Below are 23,982 nucleotides of genomic sequence, written 5' to 3'. Positions count from 1 at the left end.
AGACTCGCACATGTCTTTGGGGGGCCACTGTTAAACTCATCATACCCACTTACCATGCGACTTTGCCGTGGAAACTGCGGACATTCACCTTGTGAGCTGTGAATGGGCACCCGTGGGTCTCGAGGCTCTGGTCAATTTCAGAGGACTGGCCCAAGCGGCTCCGATCATTTTCAGACCTGGGGATGGTAAGGAATCTGGAGTGTTGCCATGGTGATGCCAAACCTTGAAACTTTTGTCTTTTTGTATTGTTTGCAAGGACGAGTGACGCAAACCTCAAGTTCCACACATGAATTCAGCAGGTGGGCTGATTCCGGAGCGAACTCCGGGCTCAGAGAAGGCCCTTGGCCCTCCTTGAAGAAACAGCACCTGTGATGTTCTCGGGGTTGTCCCCAAATGGGCGCTGCACGGGGCTGAGCCACTGCCTTACACTTTCCCCACATTCAGACACACTTGGGAGTGAGGAGGACAGAGGGCTAGAAGGGACGGGCACGCTCCAGTAGTCACCGGCCTCCGCCACTCCCGTGCAGAGGAGCTGGTGCAAACACTCCACGTCCCCAGATGCCAGCAGAAACAAGGGAGGTGCAGGAAAGCCTGCGAGAGGTTTGTCATGATTTATGTGGCTCTGCCAGGCCCCCGGCTAGTCACAGGGGCTGGCAGAAGGAGCAGGCAGCAGGTGAAAGCCTGCTTCTCCAGGCGCTTGACAACCTTGGAGTAGCCCAGGCTCTGGGGGATGTTCATGCTGGCGAGCAGGAGAGTTGAAGGCTCGGGCAAGTCCATTCGAGTGGCGGCCTGGGCAGGATTTCGGCTAAGGCTCTGTTGGCAACTTCCTTCTCCATGAAACAAAGGCGGGTGGCTTTCCTCTGGTCAGCACATCCATCGCTGTCTGGCTCCGACGTCCTGCCCGGGGTAGCACGCCGGGGCCTCCTGTAGCATGCTGGGGCCTGACCACCTGGTGACTTTGCAGGTGTGGCACTGGGCCCCGAGAACCTACCAAGCACGATAGGTGGAGGCAGACGCTCTCCAACTCAATGGTGCTTCACAGCAGAGGCCACAGGCCCCATAGGATGGTGGAGGCCCTGAGATGGCCGTGGATCTCCTGGTGCCAGAGTGCTACAGGACCAGGACCAGCTCTGTAACAGAAACCAGGAAGGCAAAGCCCAAAGCGGCTTGCTGACTCTCGGCTCTCCCTGTGGAGGGAGGTAACACAGCTCTAAAGGACAGGAACGCCATGTGCATTGTCCACCAGTATAAAAACAGCCCGCCCAGGACAAGAAGGTGAGGCAAGTGTGATTCCCCGCAACCTCTCCCCTGTTTGGTTTGTTTTTAAATTACATCCTTGGCTTTTGTTGTTGTTGTTGTTGTTGTTCTAATTAGTTATACGTGACAGCCAGATCCCCTCTGTGCTAACCAAGTGCAGTCCTCTGTTCATCGGGACCACAAGTCTGCCCTCTGCTGGTTAAGGGACATTGGAGCATTACTACAATTGGGACAGGGACCTTGGTGGCCCTTAACCAACTCCTTTCCCTCCATGCAGCAGGGTGATGTCCTTATCTCCTAACTCACAGAGCTTTTATCTTGCAGTGGGAGCCACAGACTGGACGACAGAACACTCCTTGCCTTTGTAGGTCACAGATAGCATCTTTACACACCACACAGCCAAGGAGTCGTGAAGTTGAGCTGCTTTATCACATTCGCCTGTAAGTCCTCTGAAATCATCATATGAATTCATCTAAAAGAGGATAAATAAATAAATGTAAAGGAAGTCATTGAAAGAGTCAACCTTGCTCTGAATCCTGGTTTCTCTGTTCGCTAATGCAGTGAGCTGCGACGAGAACTTAGTTTCTTCAGATCCATCTTGCTTAATTGTAAAATGAGGCTGTTCATAATTATATCAGAGAATTGTTCAAAAGATTAAATAATCAGATATCACCTAGTAAACTTTTTTTTTTTTTTTTTTTTTTTTGCAGTACTGGGGATTGAACCCAGGGGTGCTCTGCCACTGATGTAAGCTCCAGCCTTTTTTTATGTTTTGATAAAAGGTCTGGCTAAATTGCTGAGACTCGCCTCAAACTTGTGACCCTCCTGTCTCAGCCTCCCAAGCCTCTGGGATTATAGGCATGTACCACCATGCCTGGTTAGAGTAAACATTCTTTAAAGACAGCTTAAATATTTTTTCGTTTTCAATTCATTTTATTTTAGAAGCTAGAAAACTTTGCTCAGAGTGGACACATGAAAATCTGATGTTAAAGAAGAAAAATGGACGTTGTGATCTTTGTGATTTGAGGACACGCTGGCTACCTCTGGCCCAGTGGTGTTCAACTAGGGGTGATTCTGTCCCCAGGGATTTTCAGCAATGACCAGGTTGTCGTAAGTGGGGTGTGGGACTACTGGCACCTAGTGGGTGGAGGCCAGGGATACTGCTCCGTGTCCTCCAAGGCACAGGGCGGTTCCCAGCAAAGACGTAACCAGCACAGAATGCCAGGGGTGCCCAGAGGAAACAGCCTCCTGGCTGTTACTCCAGGTTTTACACAGAGGGGCTGAAGCCTCGCCTTCCACGTCTACAACCCAGCTGTGCCTCCCCAAGCCCAAAACTCACTCAGAACCCAAGTCACAAGCACTGTGTCGCATGTGGAGCAAAACAGAGGCAACCCTGCTAAGTTCCAGAATTTTCCACCCCTGGCTGACCAGTAACATTTCTGCCTATAGCTTGGCTTTCTAGATGGCAGAACAGGAATAAGGTCTCTTATGCCTGATTCAAGAGCTCCCGAAGTCAAAAGATCAAGGCTCCAAAAACATATATATTTAAAATTTTTAACTGTGATGAAATATCCATAAGATAAAATTTACTATCTTTGGGGCTACGGGTACAGCTCAGTGGTAGAGCATTTGCTAGCATGTATAAGGACCTGGGTTCACCCCCAGCACTGCAAAAAATTAGAAAAGAAAAAGAGAGAAAGGAATAAATAAATAAATTGTTATCTTGATCATTTTTTCTTCAGGGCCTAAGTTGCTGGGGCTGGCCTTGAACTTTTGAGCCTCCACAGTCTCTAGGATTCATCCTAACCATTTTTAAATGGACAGTTCAGTGCATTACACACATTCACACTGTTGTACAGCCCATATCCAGAACACTTTCCATTTGCAAAACTGAAACTCTACACCCACTAAACAACACCTCCCCTCAAGGACTCCCGAGATTTTTGAAATATAAAAAAATCACATAAAGACAAATTTTTCCTTCAAATCAGCACTTAATTTAAAAGGAACCATTTTTTCAAATCTGACCCATATCTGTGGTCAAAGCAGGTCACCACTCAACCATGCTCAGTGACAAACCTCCTTGGCAATCTCTTCTCAGGACTCCCACTGGGTGGGAAGGGCAATGGGCATTGCTGTGGTCTGAACGTCTCTGTACCCCACAAATTCGTATGTTGAAATCCCAACTCAAGGTGACAGGTAGGGGCTCTTGAAGATGAGGTCATGAGGGTGGAGCCTCCTGAATGGGATTAATGCCTATTAAAGAAACTGCAGAGAGGTCCCTTGCCCCTCCTGCCATGTGAGAACACGTCAAGAAGACGGTCAGTCGACACGAGGAAGTGGGCCCTCACCTGACATCCAACCTGCTGGCATCTTAATCTGAGACCTCCAGGCCTGTGAGAAACAAACTCCTCTGTTTAAGGTGCGTTACTGCAGCAGCCCGAACAGACTAACCTGGAGCTGCCCAACTGCACAGACGAAAGCTTCCTGGCACCGGGGCTGGGGGAGCGCTGGTCTATCCACTGGTCTACCCAGCTCAGGACTCGGGGCTTTCCTTGGCAATGCTCTGCTCCCAGGAGCCCTTGGCACTCAAACCTGAACTCTGTTCCTCTACCTGAGTGGATGGAAACTGCTCTCGGCTGCTCCACCACCACAATCTTCTGTCTGCAGCCCTTGCTCTCTTCCCAGGCTCGGCACACACTGAGCACACGCGTGAGCTCGAAGCACCGACCGTCTGCCAGGCACACGGTGCTGCCGGAAATACACAAAACATTTCAAGCACCTGCCTCAAGGGGCTTCCAGTCCAAGAGAGGACATAAATTTCTAAATGATGAAACTTGTAAGTGGCCTATTATAAGTGATGGATTAGTGGCATAGCATTATGCTGTGCAAAAGGGCTTTGATCGTATCCAATAAAGCACACACAGGAGCTAATCTCACTCACCCCAGAAATTCCAATAAAACAATAATAAAGGAAGCAAACAGGTTTAACTGCATATGAACAAAATGCATGGGAGAAGAGATGACTTCAGGAAAAAGATGTCAACAAAGTTTTCAAAGATATAAAACGGAGGGGCCTGTGCCCCCACAGAGTCAGCTGGTTTGTGATTAGGACCCAGAAGTGGTTCATGAACCAGAGGCTGGGCAGGGTTGTTCTTAGTCTCCATAAAGAATAATTCAGGACTGGGGTTGTGGCTCTGTGGTGGAGCACTTGCCTGGCACGTGTGAGGCCCTGGGTTCAATCCTCAGCACCACATAAAAATACATAAAATAAAGGTATTGCATCCATCTACAACTAAAAAATTTTGTTAAAAAAAGAATAATTCAAAACCCTGTATCTCCTTCCCCAGTTTGTTCAGCCAAGCAACTATACCACCCCTGCTCCCACATAGGAGGTTTGTTAACTGCAGAGGTGAGGCCCAGCAGACAAACTTTGGAGTCCACATAGAGTCTCGCTAGACACCAGATGCTGGAGAGATGGGAATTTTGTGAATGTCTGGGTACTGAGGTGCCAGTACCAGCCCCTTTCCCTGCGGGGCTTTTACCTGTCCTTTTTGGGAAAAGAGAAAAAAAAAAAAAAGCTACAGAACTAACATGTGAAGGTGAAGGACTCTACTCGATGATCCTTTAAGAGGCTCACCAAAAGGACAGCTCAGAAGAGAGAGCCAAGGACCACCAGACCTTTGGGGGAATTTTACACACACACACACACACACACACACACACACACACACACACATACACACACACACCAGACCAAAATAAATGAAGGGGAAAAAACAATCAGGGAAGCTGGGCATGGTGGCTCATGCCTGTAATCCCACTGGCTCAAGAAGCTGAGGCAGGAGGATCTCAAGTTCAAAGCCAGCTTCAGCAGTAGTAAGGTGCTAAGCAACTCAGTGAGACCCTGTCTTTAAATAAAACACAAAATAGTTCTGGGGATGTGGCTCAGTAGTCAAGTGTCACTGAATTAAAAAAAAAAAAAAAAAAAGAGCCCACTAAACGCACAGTACAATAACTGTTTTTCAGTACTGGGGATTGAACTCAGGGTTGCTTTACCATTGCCCTGCATACCAGGCCTTTTATTTTTTATCTTGAGACAGGTTCTCACTAAGTTACTGAAGCTAGCCTCAAACTTGCCAATACTAATCTCAAACTTGTGATTCTCCTACATCAGCCTCCCAAATCACTGGAATTACAGGCATTGCCACCTGGCACACAGCACAATACATTTTAAAAGATCCATAGAAGATATGTCACATGGAATTTCAGAACATCAAGAATAAGAATATCCCCCCCCCCCAATAAAAAGAGAGCTACAAAGAGCCAGGAATTAGAATAGAATCTGTCTTATTGCTAACAACGCTGGAATATTGAAGTTGATATAACAATGCCTTAAAAATCCTTTAAAATAATTTTGCAACCTAGATTTTTATATACAGCCAAACTACCTGCATATCAAACTATTTATTGAACAATATAAAGGGCATTCAAGTTCTTTAAAAAAAAATGTGGGAGGACTTGCCCAATCAAAGCAACAGAATAAAACAAGATGAAAAAAGAAAATAAGGCATCCAGGAAATGGGGATGCCAATATTGGGACAAAGAAATTGTTTATCTTACAGATGGTATTGAAAAGATAGGTGCAGGACTGGAGCAGGACATAGGATTCCACATTTAGAATGCTAACATGCAAACTAATTTAGAATTCAAACTAATTTCAGTGGTTACCTGAACATGGGGGTGATTAGAGGGAGGGATTATAAAGGGGTATGAAGAAACTCCGGTGGGGGGATGATGAGAATGTTCTTTGTTTTTCCATTGTGGTAATGGATCTCTGGGTATATACATGTGTCTCTAAATGCACAAAATTGTTCACTTTAAAGGTCTGCATTTTATTATACGTAAACTATGCCTTCATAAGGCAGTAAAGTTTTTGAAAAAAAATAAGAAAATTAGTGAGGGGAAGATTGGTTAGAGGTAACTATCCACAAATAAGCCATAGAGTTTAAAAAGAAGGAAAAAAGGAAGATATAAAAGAAAGTTTAGGCTGAGAAGATCTAATGTATTTGCGTGGGATACCTAAAAAAGGAAAAAGAATCACTTCAAATTAGCTATAATAAAAGCCAAAGGGAAGTGAAATGATATTGTCGACATGCTGGAAGACAAATAACAGCCCAATCTGGGCACAGGAGGAACAACACCTGTAACCCCGGTGACTCAGGAGTCTGAGGCAGGAGGATTGCAAGTTCAAGGTCAGCCTCAGCAACTTAGCAAGACTGTCCCAAAATAAAATTTAAAAGGAGAGGGATGAATCAATAAACGTAATTCATATCACTAGACTTAAAACAAGAATCATGATCATCTCAAGATGCAGAAAAAGCATTTGACAAAATACAGCACCCCTCATGTTCAAAACACTAGAAAAACTAGGGATAGTAGGAACATACCTCAACATCATAAAAGTCATATATACTAAACCCAAGGCCAACATAATTCTAATCAGAGAAAAATTGAAAGCATTCCCTCTAAAAACTGGGGCAAGACAGGATGTCCTCTTTCACCACTTTTATTCAACATTGTCCTTGAAACTCTAGCCAGAGTAATTAGACAGAAGGAAGAAATTAAAGGTATACAAATAGGTAAAGAAAAACTCAATCAATCACTATTTGCTGATGATATGATTCCATATTTGGAAGATCCAAAAAATTCCACCAAAAATCTTCTAGAACTAATAAATGAATTCAGCAAAGTAGCAGAATATAAAATCAATACCCATAAATCAAACGCATTCCTATACATCAGTAATGAATACACTGAAAGAGAAATAAAGAACACTACCCCGTTCACAATCACCTCAAAAAATAAAATACCTGGGAATCAATCTAACAAAAGAGTTCTGAAAGACCTCTACAATGAAAACTACAAAGCACTAAAAAAGAAATTGAAGAACTTAGAAGATGGAAAGAACTCCCATGCTCCTGGATAGGCAGAATTAATATTGTCAAAGTGGCCACACTACCAAAAGCATTATGCAAATTTAATGCAATTCCTATTAAAATCCCAATGACATTCTTCATAGAAATAAAAAAAAAATGCAATCGTGAAATTCATTTGGCAAAATAAGAGACCCAGAATAGCCAAAGAAATCCTTAGCAAGAAGAGTGAAGCAGGAGGTATTACAATACCAGACCTCAAACTATACTACAGAGCTATGGTAATAAAAACAGCATGGTATTGGCACCAAAACAGACATGCAGACCAATGGTACAGAATAGAAGACACAGAGACAAACCCACTTCAATACAGGTATCTCATACTAGACAAAGGTGCCAAAACCTGGAGAAAAGATAACTATTGAACAAACGGTGCTAGGAAAAGTGGAAAGCCACATGTAACAAAATGAAATTAAACCCTTATCTCTCACCCTGCATGAAACTCAACTCACTGTGGATCAAAGACTTAGGCACTAGAACAGAGACCCTGTGACTACTAGAAGAAAAAGTAGGCCCAAACCTTCACCATGTCAGCATAGGACCTGACTTCCTTAACAAGACCCCTAAAGTGTAAGAATTTAAGTCAAGAAACAGTAAATTGGATGGACTCAAACTAAAAAGCTTCCTCTCAGCAAAAGAAACAATCAATAATGTGAAGAGAGGGCCTACAGAATGGGAGAAAATCTTTACCATACATTCCTCAGATAAAGCATTAATATCGAGGATATATAAAGAACTCAAAAAACTGAACACCAAAATAACAAATAACCCAACCAATAAACGGGCTAAGGAACTGAACAGACACTTCACAGAAGATATACGATCTTATCAATAAATATATGAGAAAATGTTCATCATCTCTAGCAATTAGAGAAATACACATCAAAACTACTCTAAGATTTCATCTCACCCCAGTCAGAATGGCAATTATCAAGAATACAAGCAACAATAAGTGTTGGTAAGGATGTGGGGGAAAAAGTACACTCATACATTGCTGGTGGGAATGTAAATTGGTGCAATCATTATGGAAAGCAGTATGGAGATTCCTAAGAAAACTTGGAATGGAACCACCATTTGACCCAGTTATCCCACTCCTCGGTTTATACCCAAAGGACTTAAAATCACTATACTATAGTAACACACACACACACACACACACACACACACACACACGATGGAATATTACTTGGCTTTAAAGAAGAATGAAATTCTGGCATTTGCTAGTAAAAGGACAGAGTTAGAAAATATCATGCTAAGTGAAATAAGCCAAATCCAAAAAATCAAAGGCCAAATGTTTTCTCTGATATGCAGAAGCTAATTCACAATAAAGGTCGGGGGGTAGGGAAGAATAGAATTACTTTCTATTAGGTAGAGGGGGGTGAAGGGAGGGGAGGGGGTGGGGGGAAGGGGGAAGGAAGGTGCTAGAGTGAAACAGACATTATTACCTCATGTACGTGTGTGATCGCATGACTGATGTAATCCTGTAATATGTATAATCAGAAAAATGAGAGACTACACTCCATTTATGTATGATCTATCAAAATGTACAAATGCATTCTACTGTCATGTACAGTTAATTAGAACAAATAAAATTAAAGATTAAAAAAAGAAAATCACTAAAAAAAAAAAAAATGACTGGAGATGTAGCTCAGTGGTAGAGTGCCCCTGGGTTCAATCCCCAGTACCCCAGTACCCAAATACCAACAACAAAACAACAACAGCCAAAGTAAATTTCTCTACCTTTCAATATTCTTTATTAATAAAAGCAAAAGACCCAGGCACAGTGCACACGCCTATAGTCCCAGTGATTTGGGAGACTGAACAGGAGGATCTCATGCTCAAAGCCAGGCCCAGCAACTTAGCAAGGTCATAAGCAACTTAGCAAGACCCTGTTTCTAAGTAAAAAGGGCTGGAGGGGTATGTAGCTCAGTAGTTAAGCATCCCTGGGTTAGAGCAAAGGAAAAAAAAGAAAGAGAGAGAGAGAGAGAGAGAGAGAGAGAGAGAGAAAGAAAGAAAGAAAGAAAGAAAGAAAGAAAGAAAGAAAGAAAGAAAGAAAGAAAGAAAGAAAGAAAGAAGGAAGAAAGAGAGAGAGAGAAAGAAAGAAAGAAAGAAAGAAAAAGAAAAAGCAAGAGAAAGACATTTTCCTGTAAACAAAATCTGAGGGTGTTCTCCAAGAGCAGACCCCACTTCAAAGAAATTTCACAAAGCATTTTTTTTTCTTTTTTGTGGTGCTGTGGATTGAACCCAGGGCCTTGTGCTTGGGAGGCAAATACTCTACCAACTGAGCTATCTCCCCAGCCCTCACAGGGCATTTTTAAGTGTGAAGGTCAATGAGGCTCCATGGAAGATCAGGGATGTAGCACAGGATAAAAACAAAGAAATCCAAGAAATATTCAGAAAAAAAAATTTTCTGGCTAGAACCAAAGATCCATAAAGGAAAATTAGGAGTTATAAAGCTTGAAAGATAAGTGAACCCAGACCTCCAAGGGTCCTGAATGACAGGCAGGAGGATGAGGAGGAACACATAAGGAGGAACATGGAAGAGAGAAGAGGCACAGCAGTCAGAGGGAGAGGTCATGACATAGCAGGCTAATGACATTGCTAAAGACTTTCCAGAGCCCAGTCAGATGGCAGCTAAACAGACGCCATTGGATCTGGGGTTCAAGAAGTCATAGGAGGGCTGGGGATGTAGCTCAGCTGGTAGAGTGTTTGCCTGTCAAGCACAAGCCCTGGGTTCAATCCCCGGCACTGCAAAAAAAAAAAAAAAAGTCACAGGAAACATTAAAATAATCTTCATTTTCTTTGAGACGGGGGTCTTGCTACATTGCTCAGGCTGCTCTTGAACTCCTCAGCTCAAGTGATCCTCCCACTTCAGCCTCCCAAGTAGTTGGGCCCACACGCATACCACCACTTCCAGCAAGAAGGTGATTTTGATTAAAGTGAGCAGTGAAGTAGTAGGTGCCATCTCCACTTGGAAGTGTAACAAAGACCTATCTCTAATTCTTCAAAACTGTAATCTTGGTTATTTCCCTCCCAAACCCACCTCTTACAAGCCTTCCTCAGATCCGTAAGTGGCCTTACTTCTTAGTAGCTCAAACCAAAATACAGGAATAACCATTGATTCTTCTCTTTTCCTCATCCCCCAGTCCATCAGCAATTCTTGATGATTTCAGTCTGTTTCCTGCTTCTATCACCCAAGTCCTGAGGCCAAATAACATATTTAAAAATGAGGTGGATTTGGTTTACGGTTTTGGAGGCTATAAGTCCAAACAGCATGGTGCTGGCTCCAGTGAGGGTCCCTTTGGATATGTTATATCATGGCGCACAGCGTCGTGGCAGGAGCTCACGCAGAGAGATGGCATTCAGAGACCAGAAGCTAGAGAACAGATGAGGCGTTTCCACCACGTCCCGCGTGGAAGAGGGAAGGGTTAACTGCCAGAGGACGGCATGCTGGCAATAAATCAATTAATCACCAATAAACTTATCTAATCAATAAACACACAAGAGCCAATACTCTTCAAATGGGGCGGGACGAGGGGAGGGTGTGACGGATTGGGCCATACCAGATCTGGCCTCTAAAAAGATGGAGTAGCCCACCTCTCCTTTATTTTATCGTCACACAGGCGAAGGGGGTCAAGACCAGGAGAGGCTTCTTCTGTGATGAACAGGAGGGGTGGAGTCAGGGGAGCCATTTGCTCAGGGACTACCATATAACCAGATGGCAAGCCACTCCCACAGGGCCACACACTGCCCGGGATCTGGAACAGTCTCTGATGGCTGCCAGCTCCTGGGAGTCAGGCCTCTGTGTCCCACGGCTTAACCACGTCTGAACCTGCTAGATATGGATGGCTTCCCACAAACGGGAAGCACCAGGCTCATTCTTTTATAACAACTCACCCACACGGAACTGAAGTCCCATGAGAACTACTTAACTCCTTCAGAGGGCATGTCCGCAGTGACCCACTCACTTCCCACCAAGCCCCATCACTTACAGGACCCACAGTACCTGCGATAACACCACACTGGGGGCCACGCGTCCAACATGAACCACATCCAAACCAGAGCAGATGGGTAGTCTACATCTGACCCTCCCCATCATAGTCTACATCCGACCCTCCCCATCATTTCCGTCATAGGCCAAGGCCACCACAGTCTCTCCTCTGACAAACTGTGACACTCTCTAACGGACCAAGACTGAGGGGATGTCTTGTTCTTGGTCCCTCTAACCCAACGTCCCTGGAGTGAGCTTTTGGGGAGAAAAATATTAGACCATGTTCTTTCCCAACTTAAAAACCCTTCAATGGCTCCCCATTGTGGTCAGAACAAATATTAAACTCCCAATCACTGCCTCTAAGCCCCCCATGACCCCGCTCAGTTTGGCTTCATGAACGTTTTTCCCTAGCACTTTCCCACCTTCCTCAGCCTCACACTCACTAGCGCTCTCCCTGGCCCCAAGCACCAGACTCCTGCCTGGCTCCGCGCCCTGCCCTAGAAGCTGCCTCTTCCTGGTCTTGCAAAGCTGGGTCTCTTCTGTCATTGAGGCCAAAGTTACCTCCTCAGGTAGATCTTCCCTGACCAACCAATGCAGAGGAGCTTCGTCTACCCGAGTTGTTCCATCACGGGGCCACTGGGCCGGGCTTCACCATCTGCAAGGACCTTGAGTATTAACACTTTATTGTCTGCACCTCCCCACCCCCACCCTTTGGAGTGTTCACAAGAGTGTTCTCTCTCGTGAAGTGCTGAAACTCCAATGCCCAGTTCTGAACTCATCTTCCATCTTAAAGATAAGTGGAATAGCTGGTAGGGGGCGATTCACAGCATAGTTGGAAAGATGGACATAAAAGAACCACCATGTGACATGGAGGCCCAGTGCAAGTCAGATGGCATGACCCTCCGGCTACTCGAGACAGCCCTGAAGGGGCACAAAAGGCAGATGTTGGACGCAAGCTAAACTGGGAGAGATGCGATGGGTAGAGCATAGCATTACCATCACCAAATGGCATGTCCCAGTGGGATCCAACTGGGTCCCCACCAAGGGAGTTGATGGGTTGGATGGGTTAATACAAGGGATAGGAAACCTGGAGCAGGAAATGGCAGGGACGGACGGGTGGCGTTGCAGGTTAGCTGAGTGCCAAAGGCAGAAGCTCTGCCTGGGAGGTTCAGGAGATGCAAGCTTTCAGGGAGTTGAGGTCTAGGCCAGCAAGCCCCAGACGTTTCTAGTGTGTCCCTGCCCTGCCATCATAACTCCACTGCCACCCAAGGCTGCCTCCTGGTTGGGCTCGCAGCCAGCACTATCTCTGGGCAGCTATCTCAGCACAGGCAGGTGCAGCTCTCCCTCTGGGTGACCCTCTGCAATTATCATCGTGGCTAAAGATGTCAGTGACAAGTCACTGAATGCTCAGGGAACAGATAGCATCAAGAAAATTTAATTCTTAGGTGCCTGCAAATTCTCTCGTCTTTCCTTTAGCTCAGGATTTTCCCCTATCTCCATTAACAGGGTTATCAGCACTTGTGAGGGAAAGGAAGAATGGGCTCCAGGAAGCAAGTAAGCACTAAATCCCAATCCAGACACAGGGACAAAGGAATAGGCAAGTGATTACAGGTAATTTTTGCTCCTGAATTATACAGAGGAGGGTGGATTCAGACTGGCTTGAGAGGGGGGGAAAGAGTGGGCTGCTGTCCTCTTTTCTCAGGACTATTACTCAGGAAAAGGGGGAAAGTAAGGGATTGCAAACAAATAGCATTTATTTAAATGATTCCCAGTGTTTTAGTCAGTTTCCTGTTATTGTAACAAACACTTGAGATAAATCAACTTATAAAGAGGAAAGGTTTAGTATGTTTCACAATTTTGAAGACCTCAGTCCTTGATCAGTTGGCCCCACTGCTTTGGGCCTATAAGGGCACATCATGGCAGGAACGTGTAGCAGAAGCCCATTCACCTTAGAGCAACCAGGATGTAAAAGAGGAAGAGAACAGAATGCCACAGCCCCTCTGAGATCCTGCCTGCAAAGACCTAAGATCTCTGCTAAGCCCCATCTCTTAAAGTTTCTAACCCTCTCCCAGTGCCACAATGGGAAGAGAGCCTTTGCACACAAAGCCCTTGGGGACATTCCTAATCCAAACTAACACCCTGTTAAATTTGAATTCAGATAGAAAACAACTATTTAGAATAAGTGTATGCTGTTTAATATTAGTATATTTATACTAAAAAAAAAATTCACAGTTTATCTGGAATTCAAATTTAACTGGGCATTCTGTAATTAACCTAGGCATCTCATCTCCAGAACACACTCAAGAGGAGCACCTGCATCGGATTGAGACTTTAAATGGAGGAAACTTCCTAAATATCTACAGAGTGGTTGCACAGCCAGCCAAACTGGGGATCATTCTAAATATGAATGATAGGAGAGATAAATATTCTTATATCAACTACTTAAAGATAAGAGAATTCAAAACAGTTGTATTATATACAATGTAAAATATATAATATAATCATATATATAATATGCAATATATGTGTATGTACATTTACAATGCAGACATGTGTAGCTATAGTTATATATAAATAGATTACATACATGTATTAGGTTTTGCTCTATAGCTAAGTTACAAATTGCTTTATGGCTTTATCCATAAAAGCAAACACAAGATCAAGGCCTGAGTAAAAGCAGCTGAGTTTTGCCAGCTGCTCTGGCTTGGGTAGTGTGTTGGATGTGAGTTTTGTATAACCCACAGTTTCCATTATTTTGCCCATCGCAGATTAGGGTTTTTGGAGGGCAGAAACCAGAGAGCCAATCTCTGAAAAAAATACATTCTTGAGAGCTGGCAACATGTCGAATCACCTTCACATTTATCGCAACCACTTGTCAAGGAATGGTAGTACAAAACACTGGGCCCAAGAGGGGACCATCACAGAGCATCCTGAGTCACTGTTTGTTTTGTCTGAGTGGCAATAAAAACCAGGTCATTCTCAGTCATAGAAACACGGACCTGGGCACAGTGAAACGTATGTTATGTTTGGTTTATGTGATTTCTAGAAGCAGTTTTCCAAAGCAGAGGAGGGATGGCAAAGAACTCCTCTACCCAAGTGAACATGGCACCCAATTAATGTCCACGAACCTGGGGAAAAAGAAGCTCTCAACGATGTAGCTTTCTTTCTCCAGACTCTCTGTAGGAAATTCTGAAAGACCAGCAAATGTCAGCATGCAGTTTGGCCCTAATCACAGCTCTGAAAAGGAGAAAAAGGGAAGTCTATAAAAACTGCTGATGGACCATGAGTGACTGTGGGGCAGTCTCACACAGTTCAAGAAATAGCTCTTAATTTACGACCTGAGCTGACAGCCGTCGGCGGACTGACTGCTCTGAACATCCCCTCTCTGCACACCTGAGCATCTCATGCCAAAAGGTCCTAAGAGGACTGGGCAACTTGGATGGGATGATACACAGGCCCAGATGGTGCACATCTGGTCAAAAATTAGGAAGAGAAAGAAATCAACTTCTCAAATCCACAGACAGGTGTTGGGGCTTCCCAGGAGACCGGCTTATGAAGGGCAACCAGGATGGTTCCAAAGTGATGGGTAGTTAAGGAACAACAAAGGCTCCTGAAAAACGATAAAGAACTAGTACAGGAACCAAACAGGTGGCAAGAGGATGACTGCCGCCCACCTTCTCTTGATAATGGCATTATTTCGAAGACATTTACATTATTTAAATTATTGTGACCAAGACATCTTTAATAATGCACCAAACAGCAGGCACCAGGTTAAAGTCAATTAGACTCCACTGCTAAATTATGAGGGAAAAATTGACAGCAGAATGGCTCTAGGGTAGAAACCATAGGAACACACGCCTGCCAGAGACGATTGGGTTAGGAACCAGGTGGGTACTGCCTCCCATTTACGCAGCAGAAAAGATGACCAGGTGCTCCTACAGATAAGAAGACATTTCTTTTTTTTAATGTGGATGCCCGATCTGTGGGCAGGAAAGCTTCTGGTTTGTTAAGAAAAAGACAATGGAGCTAGATGCATGAGAAAAGGCAACGGGGCTGGGAACAGGAGGAAGACGACGGCAACGGAGCGAGGCATAAATGTGGTCTGGGAGATTTTCCGTGCAAACAGAAGTCGGCAAGCGGGGCCCTGGTGAGCCTGCCCCCGGATGGGCTCTCCCGCCCGGAGCGGGACGCCTCGAGCTTTTTCCCGGGCTTGGGCCGGTCTCCGCGGTGCCCAGAAGACGGCAGCTTAGCTGATCTGACGCTACAGGTTCCCTTTCGAGTCCCGGACCAGCGTTGCAGCGACCGGGCGGGTCTCCAGCCCCGGCGCGTGGGCAGCACGTGGAGGGACCCGGCCGCACGGGGGCGCGGGGCGCATGCGCGCTCGTGCGCGGCGGCTCCGGGCCGCCAGGGGCCGCTGTGGCGCAGTCGGGCGGCCGCGCGGGAGGCGCCGCGGCGCGCGGGGCCCTCTTGACCATGGCCCTGCCGGTTTAGCGGGGTGAAAGGTTGCGAAGATGGCGACGGCCTTGGGCGAGGAGGAGCTGGACAATGAAGACTATTACTCGCTGCTGAACGTGCGCAGGGAGGTGAGGCCCGCGGCGCGACGCCGTCAGGGCTGCGGCGGGCCGAGCGGCTCGGGAGGGCCGCGCTGGCCACGCCCGCCCCGCCCCGCGGCCGCGGCCCGGCCGGAGCCCGCGTGACCCTGCCGCCGCGCGCGCGCCGGCCGGCCGCAGCCCGACCCCCGCCCGAGCCCCGCCGGCCCCCGAGGACCCCCGCCGTGCCCCGACCGCGGTGTCGGCGGCCCCTGCCCCGCCTCCACCGCCCTGGCTGCCCGCGCGCCGCGTGCGCCCTGCCAGCCAGGGCCGGGGGCGCGCAGGGACCGGCCCGGGGGACCCCGGGGTGCGCTGCCCGGTCCACGTACCTGCGCTGGCCCATGAGCCGTGTTGTCGCCCCGTGCCCGCAGGGCGGCGAGCTGAGGCTCGGACACCAAGGTCACGGCCGCCAGGGGGCCTCTCCAGGCGTCTGTCCGGCCGCGTCCCCAGTAGGGACGTGCAGCCCCTGCAGCGAGGACAGTCGGACGGGTTTTGCCCTCGGGCCGCTGTCAGGAGTGGGGAGGCCAACCTCCCAACAGCTACTCGGAGGCCGCCGGGGAATGGAGCCCACGGCTCGGAAGGAAGTGCGGCTCAGCTATCGCTTCAGCGCCCGGGCCACGTGCTGTTCCCCTGTCCCCTCGCAAGCAAAAACGAATGCGAGGGAGTCTCGCTGACCAGCAGGCATGCATTTGCAGAACATTTCCTACTTTGGTGACTAGTCTGCGGTTGAGATCGGGTTTGAAGGATAGAAAGGCTTCCAAGGTCAGGTCATAGGGTGCATCAGTTATCCTAAGCTGCTGGGTCCATACTTGACAGCCCTACGGGAGAATCGCAGATTACATCTCAGGTTTTCTGGTCCCATACAAAGCCTGTCCAGTGTATGTGGTGTTTGGTAACGTTTTTTGAGTGCTTGCTTTGTGTAGGGCCACCCTATGGATGAACACTTCATATTATGTTATGTTACTTAATCGTCACAGCTATGCTTATGGATGGCAATCCCCATGATTTGTAATTGAGGAAACTGAGGCATAGAAAGATTGACTCACCCAGTGTCACACCCACTAGGAAGTTCAGAAGCTAAAATTCAACTCTGAACACTGACCGAGGAGTCCCAGCCTTGATCTCTGTGCAGTGCGGCCACCTCAGTTGTCCAGGCCTCAGACCATGCAGCTGCTTGTTCTGGTTCTTGGGCACTCCACATCCTTCGAATATCTTAGTCACTACTTATGGAAAGTCTGACGAAATATTTTGGGGAGTTGTTGATCTTGTTAAGCTGCTGTGGGGCATCTGGGGGTTCCTGTTCTCAGTTTGTAACTAATCAAAGCTGAGACTTAGGGTAAATCTCTTCTTTGGCCATTAGTCTCTTTCCTATGGAATGAGCTGTCTGGCTATTGTTTTTCATGTTTTTTCCAGTTTGGGGGAGCAAAGCAGTCTTAGCCTTTCTTAACTACTCAGTCATAGTCTGGGTTATCAGTAATTGATCAACCATTTACCTGTTTTCCAAGCTTACTGAACTAAAGCAGCTGCAGGGGATCATAAAGACATTTAACAGAGGTATAACTTGACACTGCTAGAGTTTCAGGGCTTGCCATTGTTGTTGGATTGATGAATGGAAGCCAAAGAAATACTTCTTTAAAAAAAATTTTTTTTAGTTGTCCCGTGAGTGAAGATGTTTCCTGTATATACAGTCAGCTGTAGGTGAAGTTCTTATGAAACATGCCTCTGTTGCCTTTGTTAACAAGCTCAGTGTTAAATGTCGTTCTCAGATTTGGTGTGCTGTTCTGTCTCGGGACGGAAGGCAGTTCCAAAGGTGATGCTGATATTTAGTAGACTTTTGAGGGTTTTTTGCTTTTTTGTTTTTTTGTTTTCCAAAATCAAATAAAATTGAAATAACATGATTCAGTTGGAGAAAAAGTAGAAGTAATCTTAACCCTTTTGTGTATGGTTGGAAGAACATGATAACACCTGTTTGTGAGTCGGTTTTATAATCTAGGGCTTGGTGCCACTTACGTGAGAGCCTCTTCCACCAGGGCTTTGGGCACCTTTGGAAGAACACCTTCAGAACTCTACAACTGAGTTCTGAGACTCTTCCCTAGAAGTCGTAGATGAAGACAGCCTGAGGCAAAACCAGTTTTCTTTTTAAAAATTATTGGTAGAGGTATACAATTGACATTATATAGAAATGTCAAAAATCAGCCTGAGAATCCCCCTTCCCAGGTCTTAAACTTTACAATATCACATTGACTTTGTATTTCAGAGAGTGAAGAAGGCAGTTAGACAGGACCACCAAACTGCGCTGTAAACAAGGTTCACGGTCTTTAATGATTCCCTTTCTCTAGTGTTCTAGATTTCCTGTTTATAGAATGGAGCCACCATCTGCCTGCCTCATGAAAGTAGAGGGAGTAATATGTCAATAACTGGATACCAATACCAGCTCGGCTTTCTGGTTTAGTGTTGTTATATACATGATCAGAGCCTTAATATCTTAATTCATCTGTGTTTTGCTTTGGTTTTGGTTTAAATTTTTTTGGTTTTTGTTTTGCATTGTTTTTTGTACCAGGGATTGAGCCCAGGGACACTTTACCACTCACTTTACCACTGAGTCACATCCCAGCCCTTTAAAAAAAAAAAAAAAAATATATATATATATATATGTATATATATATGTATATATATATGGGGTGTGTATATATATATATATGAAATACATGTGTATATATGTTATATATATATATATATAAAGGTACAGTAGAGACAGGGCCTTGCTAAGTTATTGAGACTGACTTTGAACTTGAGTCTCCTGCCTTAACCTACCAAGTCGCTGACACTACAAATGTGTGCCACCATGTCTGACTTTCATACCTTCTTTATCCATATCCTTTTTGCCTTTGAAAGAATGTTATTTTTACAGCATGTCATTCAGCCATGTTTATGGCCTGTTTTAAAATCTAGTCCCTGACTCAGGGGGCCAAGGCTAGAGGATCACATGTTTGAGGTCAACCTGAGCAATTTAGGGAGACTGTATCTCAACATAAAAAGGGCTGGGGGTTTTGGTCAGTGATAGAGCCCTTGTGGGTTCAGTCCCCAGTACTACCAAAAAAATTATCTTTCTGTACTGTGCTTCCTGCATAGTTGACTTGGAGGGGTGGGTTAGGGGACTTTGGTGTAAGTTGAAGCTGAACAGGGAGTAGGATACAAGCTCAGGAATAATTGAAAACAAACAAACAGAACATTATCTGGGATAAAGGTAGAGTGGGACCCAAAGATAAACCTACAAGTTGTCCTCTGAAGGGGCTGGGCAGGGAGGGGAAGCAGCAAGGACTATGGGGTCTCAAGGGTGACTAGGAGGCAGAGTCCAGAGGGGCTGCCTGTGGTCTTGCCTGTGGATGGAGAAACAGCAGCCAGTTCCAGTGTCATGGCAGTGAAATTAACAAGCAGAAGAGGTTAAACTTAAAAATGTGTTTCTTTAATGAACCATAAACCACTTACTACCTTTCTACTCTGGGCATTTCAAACAATTGTTTCTTGAAATTTCTATGCTCTAGTTTTGCATTAGCTACCAAAACACCTCTTTTTTTCTTTCTTAAAGAGAATTCAGTTGAAAACTTTTTGTATGTGCTGCAAGTTTGGCAATAATACAGTAGAGAAGAAAATACAGGACCTGCAAGCAGCATGTTTTATGTGGCTATGGAATTTGGTATATACTTTTATTAAACTTTCAGTTAAATTTTACTTGTTTTATACGTAGCCTTCTACAAGAAAGGATTTTAAGATAGCGAATAGATGATACAATGATAACTTGACTTTCTGAAGGGGACTCATACTTCTAAAAGGTTGTCTATGGGAATAGTGCTGCTTTATGCCCCTAGGTGGCACTCAGGTTGATCTCGCTCCCTGGAAAATCCCCCAGCTTGGCAGGGGCCTCCCCCAGGAGGATAACCTGGTAGCGACATTGCTGTCAGGCTTCTGGACTGTGGGAGCCTCTTGTGCATGTCCTGAGTGTGCAGTGAACCTTCGGTAGCTTGTGGGACCTAGGAAATCCTTGCTCAGTGAAATGCCAGTTCAATAGAGAGATGGACTGTAAGCTGCCCACATGAGTAGGCAGGATGTTAGCAGGTGGACATGCAAGGGAGAAAGTTGCATAGCGATGGGAAAATATTTCCTAAGTCCTTGAAATGACCCCTAATGGGGAATCAGAATTTCTGTCTCCTGTCTTCAGCAGAGGTATGTGCTGCTGGACAGGATTTCCCTTTCCCCGAGAACCTTAAAGGTGATTGTCTGCCCCCACCTCCCCCCCTTTTTTTTTTAATATTTAAAATTTTGTCACTACTGATTGACAAATTTTTTTATTTTTTAGAATTTTTATTATTTTTTAGAATTTATATTATCATCTTGGGTGTATTTTTGAGTTTTTCCTTTACTCTAGATTAAGTAGAAATCAAGGTTAAATAGAAGTTACTTAAGTGTCAAAGGTTCTTCCTGGTAGTAGAAACTTGGAATTGTCTGGCCAGTCCCCCATTTAGCTTTTCTGACTCATTTTGTGACTCATGATACGGTTGTTTCTCTCCTGAGCTCTTATCTCTCCAGCAAAGAGGCCCAAAGCAGCTGTAGGAAGCAGACCTCCAAAATCTCGGGAAGTGTAGCGTGTCCACCGCAGCCTGGCCTCGGCTTAGGGAAGGACGTCAGGAATGACATCTCGGCACCTTGTGTTTTCGGCGCATCTGACATTCATTTGAAGTGGCCGGGGACTGTAGTCTAGCTTCAGAAGAGTCTGTGGGATAGCCATGGCCTCAGGAGCCCGGCCTCAGGCATCAGGGCTAAGTTTGACCTTCTGGCCCCCTCACAGGGCAGTCACTAACCTCTCTGAACCTGTTTCTTTCCATAAAATCCAGGCAGTTTCACTGTCCCTGGGCTGTTTTGAGGAGTGAGGATGCTGCCTAACACGCAGTGGGCACTTTGTACTCTGCAGGTCCAGTGTGCTTTGTTAGTATTGCGAGCACAGACATTAGTAAGGAGTGTTCTTACGGACCGTTTAAGTAATTCGGCCAAGTCCTTGGTCTTCTCTGAGTAGTATGTATGGCTGTCCCCTCTCTGCAGACTCCTTTTCACTTTCACAAATGAAATTTGATTAGAGCCAGGCAACATTCATTTCTAGCCAGCGTTCGGGTCGGGACCCATGCCCTGATCAACTGTCTCCTCCTTCTTCAGCCGGCACTTCTTTTTGCTCCTCAGTATTTCTATGGGCAGAGTGAGGGTTCTGGTCCCAGCACAAGCTTAGTGAGGGTTAAGACGTTAAGGAGGGCCAGCAGTGAAGGCGCTTGGTCCGCTGCACCACCGGCGCCTCCGCGACACCTCGGACAACCCAGCTCTCCTGCTGCTGTGGAGCTGTCTTCCCACCTTGCCAGTTGCTCGTTCTGTGTCTTCCTCAGGGGCTCCTTTCTGGGGTTCAGTCCTCCCCTCCTTGGCTCTTTTTAAAATCTGCCTTATCCCTGAATCTCTGCCTTCTGGACACTTCTCCCTGAGCCCAACTATCTTCTACTTTCTTCCTAACCCATACTTGCAGCCAAAAATCCAGAACACTCTTAATTTTTCTTCTCCATTTAGCTTTCGGAAATTGTACCCTTCCGTCACCCCTTGGCTTTGCGAGTCCTCTCACAAAGAGCACAGTCCTCCTGCTGTTTCTCTCAGGTCTCTCCAACTTTGGGTTTAGTCTGTTTTAGTGAAGCATGCCAAGTCAACTTGACAAATGTCCAGAGCACATTGTTACTTTTTTCATTTTTCCCTCTTGGCTGAGGATTGACCAGTGCCACCTCACATGATGGGCCGATGCGCTAGGGCTGAGCTACGCCCCAGCTAGGGGCTTGTCGTTACCATATCCAGAAACCACGTATGGCTTCCTCTTGTTCCTTGGGTAAGGGTCAAACTCTTTGGCTCCAGTTTTGAAGCCCCTTGCAAGTCAGATGTTCTGTGTGTTTTCCGCCTACTTTGTGGTGACCTGCGCCTTCTTCTACACAAAGGAGGCTCTGTGTGGTCCAGGTCTGGGCTGTGTGCTTCAGCCTTACGCCCCCTGGCTGCACTGGGCACACAGTAGGTAGTCAGTGTGCTATGGAACAAGGTTTCCACCAACCACAGGACACATGTAAGATGCTGGTCCCATGGGGCAGGACTTCTCGTGACTTGGCAGCCATGTGTGCAGGTTCACTCTGACGCCGCACCAGAGTACAATCACCTTCACGGCATGTTGCTCAGATCATGCCCCTGCCGCTAAGCAGCAAGACTCCTTAACGTGTTTGCAGAGCGAACGAGCAAACGTTGGTGCCCAGGTCAGCTTCTTGCCTGCGCACACTCCACTCTTGCCAGTGTGCTTGTGTTCCTTCTTTCTGTCCCTAACATCGGCTGTTTTCAGGGAGTGTTTTTCTCCCCTGCAATACCTCAGTCCTTCTCCAGTACTGAAAGCCAGAACGCATCTTTGTTTCCTGTGTAGGCCTCTCTTCTCTGTGTTGTGACTGCCCCACACTCATCTCTGTACCATGAATGTTAGCATTCCTGTTTCAGTTGGCTTAGTGAAGTCCAAGAGGGCAAAGGTACATCTAGCTTGCAATCTGCTGGAGGCAGGGACTGCCCTGTGTTTCTCTTGTGCCTCGGGTTGTGCCTGGAGCCTGGCTGAGCCCCTGTAAGCCCCCTGGCTGACACTGCACCTTTGCTCGACCCACCCTCCCTGTACAGGTGCACTGTGTTCCTGAGCAGCACACTGCCGTTTTTGCAGTCAAATAATTGTAGAGGAACTGATTATTGGAAGGAATGTCTTAGTTTTCAACTTAGTTAATTAAATTTTCACTTAGGAAAATCAAAGTCAGGTACACGAGGTAAAGAACAAATCCAAACATGGGCCATGATGCTTAGGCCCCATAGTAAGTTGTGCCTCAGAGACTCACACAGGCCCCAGTATAGCCTGCTAGAAGATGAAACAGCAGCTTTTCCCTTGCTGGACTCCTTCATCTGGCAGATATTGATTGTCTTCCTCTTATGCTTTTTATTGCAGTGGGGAAAGGTTGCCTGTTTATCATCTTTCACATGAGCACCAGTAATGATGTTTGTAAAAGAAAATAAGTTTCAAATGGATCAGACATATTTTTGTACAGTATTTCTTTTGTCCACTAAACAGCTGAATTTCTGCAGTAGATTCAGGGGAATCTCACTTTGGGGAAGTGCCCCCTTCAGAGCCTGGACGGACAAGTCTGCTTTGTACCTGACATTATATGCTGATCCCAGAGACATTGCTGGGGCCTGTTACTGGTTGAGGACAAATTCCCCACACAGGACCTTATTTCCATACCCTGCAAAGCCACTCCATGTGTCCATGAAGATGGGAGAAAGCTGTGTTGAGCAGGGAAAGTGGTGTCAGAATTTGGTCAGGCTGTGTGCAAGGAGGGATTGGTTGTATTTTCAGGCCATGTAGTTGAAGCTTTCACCAAGTGAAGTAGGACATGTTTTACCAAGTCCAGCTACAGGGTTGTTTTTTAGTGCCTGAACAGCATGTGGCCTCATCTTGGTACAATCAGAATCTACTAAATGACGGCAGATAGCATGTGGTACCCTTGCTCTCCACAGAACACCCTTAGTCAGCACAGAGCATCATACTAGCTTGGTATTAATTAGCCCTGAAATCTGCTTTTTTTTCCTTTAAAGTGTATGAGCACCAAGTATCATTTCCTTAAAAAGTGCAGATTTTTATTAGCTGATGCAGTTTATTTCAATCAGATTATTATGGAACATATGGATAGTAAAGAATCTTCATTGTGGTAATTAGGCAAACTTCCCCAAATCTAGTGGAATATAGTTCACTATATTCTATTTAATTGCTGAAACTCAGAGACACAGCCTGGAAGTTTGAGTTTGAAATTAGAAGTTTGGCAAGAAAACACTTAGGGATTCCATTTCTCAAGTGGATGGAGTGTGGGTGTTCTTAAGCCATCAACTGGGCGCTCTTGGGTCCTCAGAGTGTGAATTGGGTGGTATTATCAGGGCAGCGGCGAGTGCCGTGGGATAGGGCTACATTCCTGGTCCCCCATGGTCAAGTGACTCCCTGGGACTAGTTCCAACCAGTGACATGAGTGAAGGGGTGTGTGGCACTTCCCAGCTCAAGTGC

General features: G+C 46.0%; 1 protein-coding gene and 1 long non-coding RNA gene across 2 annotated transcripts in view; one reads left to right on the top strand and one right to left on the bottom strand.

Moving 5' to 3' along the window:
- LOC306655211 overlaps positions 1-17,002 on the bottom strand; it is a 28,423-nt gene extending 11,421 nt beyond the window's left edge. Inside the window, exon 1 of the long non-coding RNA XR_013762233.1 lies at positions 16,163-17,002. This is a non-coding gene — a long non-coding RNA (uncharacterized lncRNA). The remainder of the gene's footprint in view (positions 1-16,162) is intronic.
- The window catches only part of DNAJC11 (DnaJ heat shock protein family (Hsp40) member C11), a 57,231-nt gene continuing 48,935 nt past the window's right edge, over positions 15,687-23,982 (top strand). Inside the window, exon 1 of the mRNA XM_079129242.1 lies at positions 15,687-15,827. Coding sequence (XP_078985368.1) covers positions 15,756-15,827 — 72 coding nt within the window. The 5' untranslated portion in view covers positions 15,687-15,755. The remainder of the gene's footprint in view (positions 15,828-23,982) is intronic.

This window comes from Sciurus vulgaris, assembly GCF_902686455.1.
Source record: "Sciurus vulgaris genome assembly, chromosome: 1".
In the NCBI taxonomy this organism is placed as follows: Eukaryota; Metazoa; Chordata; class Mammalia; order Rodentia; family Sciuridae; genus Sciurus; species Sciurus vulgaris.
The sequence above is the reverse complement of the archived record's forward strand: the minus strand, read 5'-3'. Positions and strand labels throughout refer to the sequence as shown.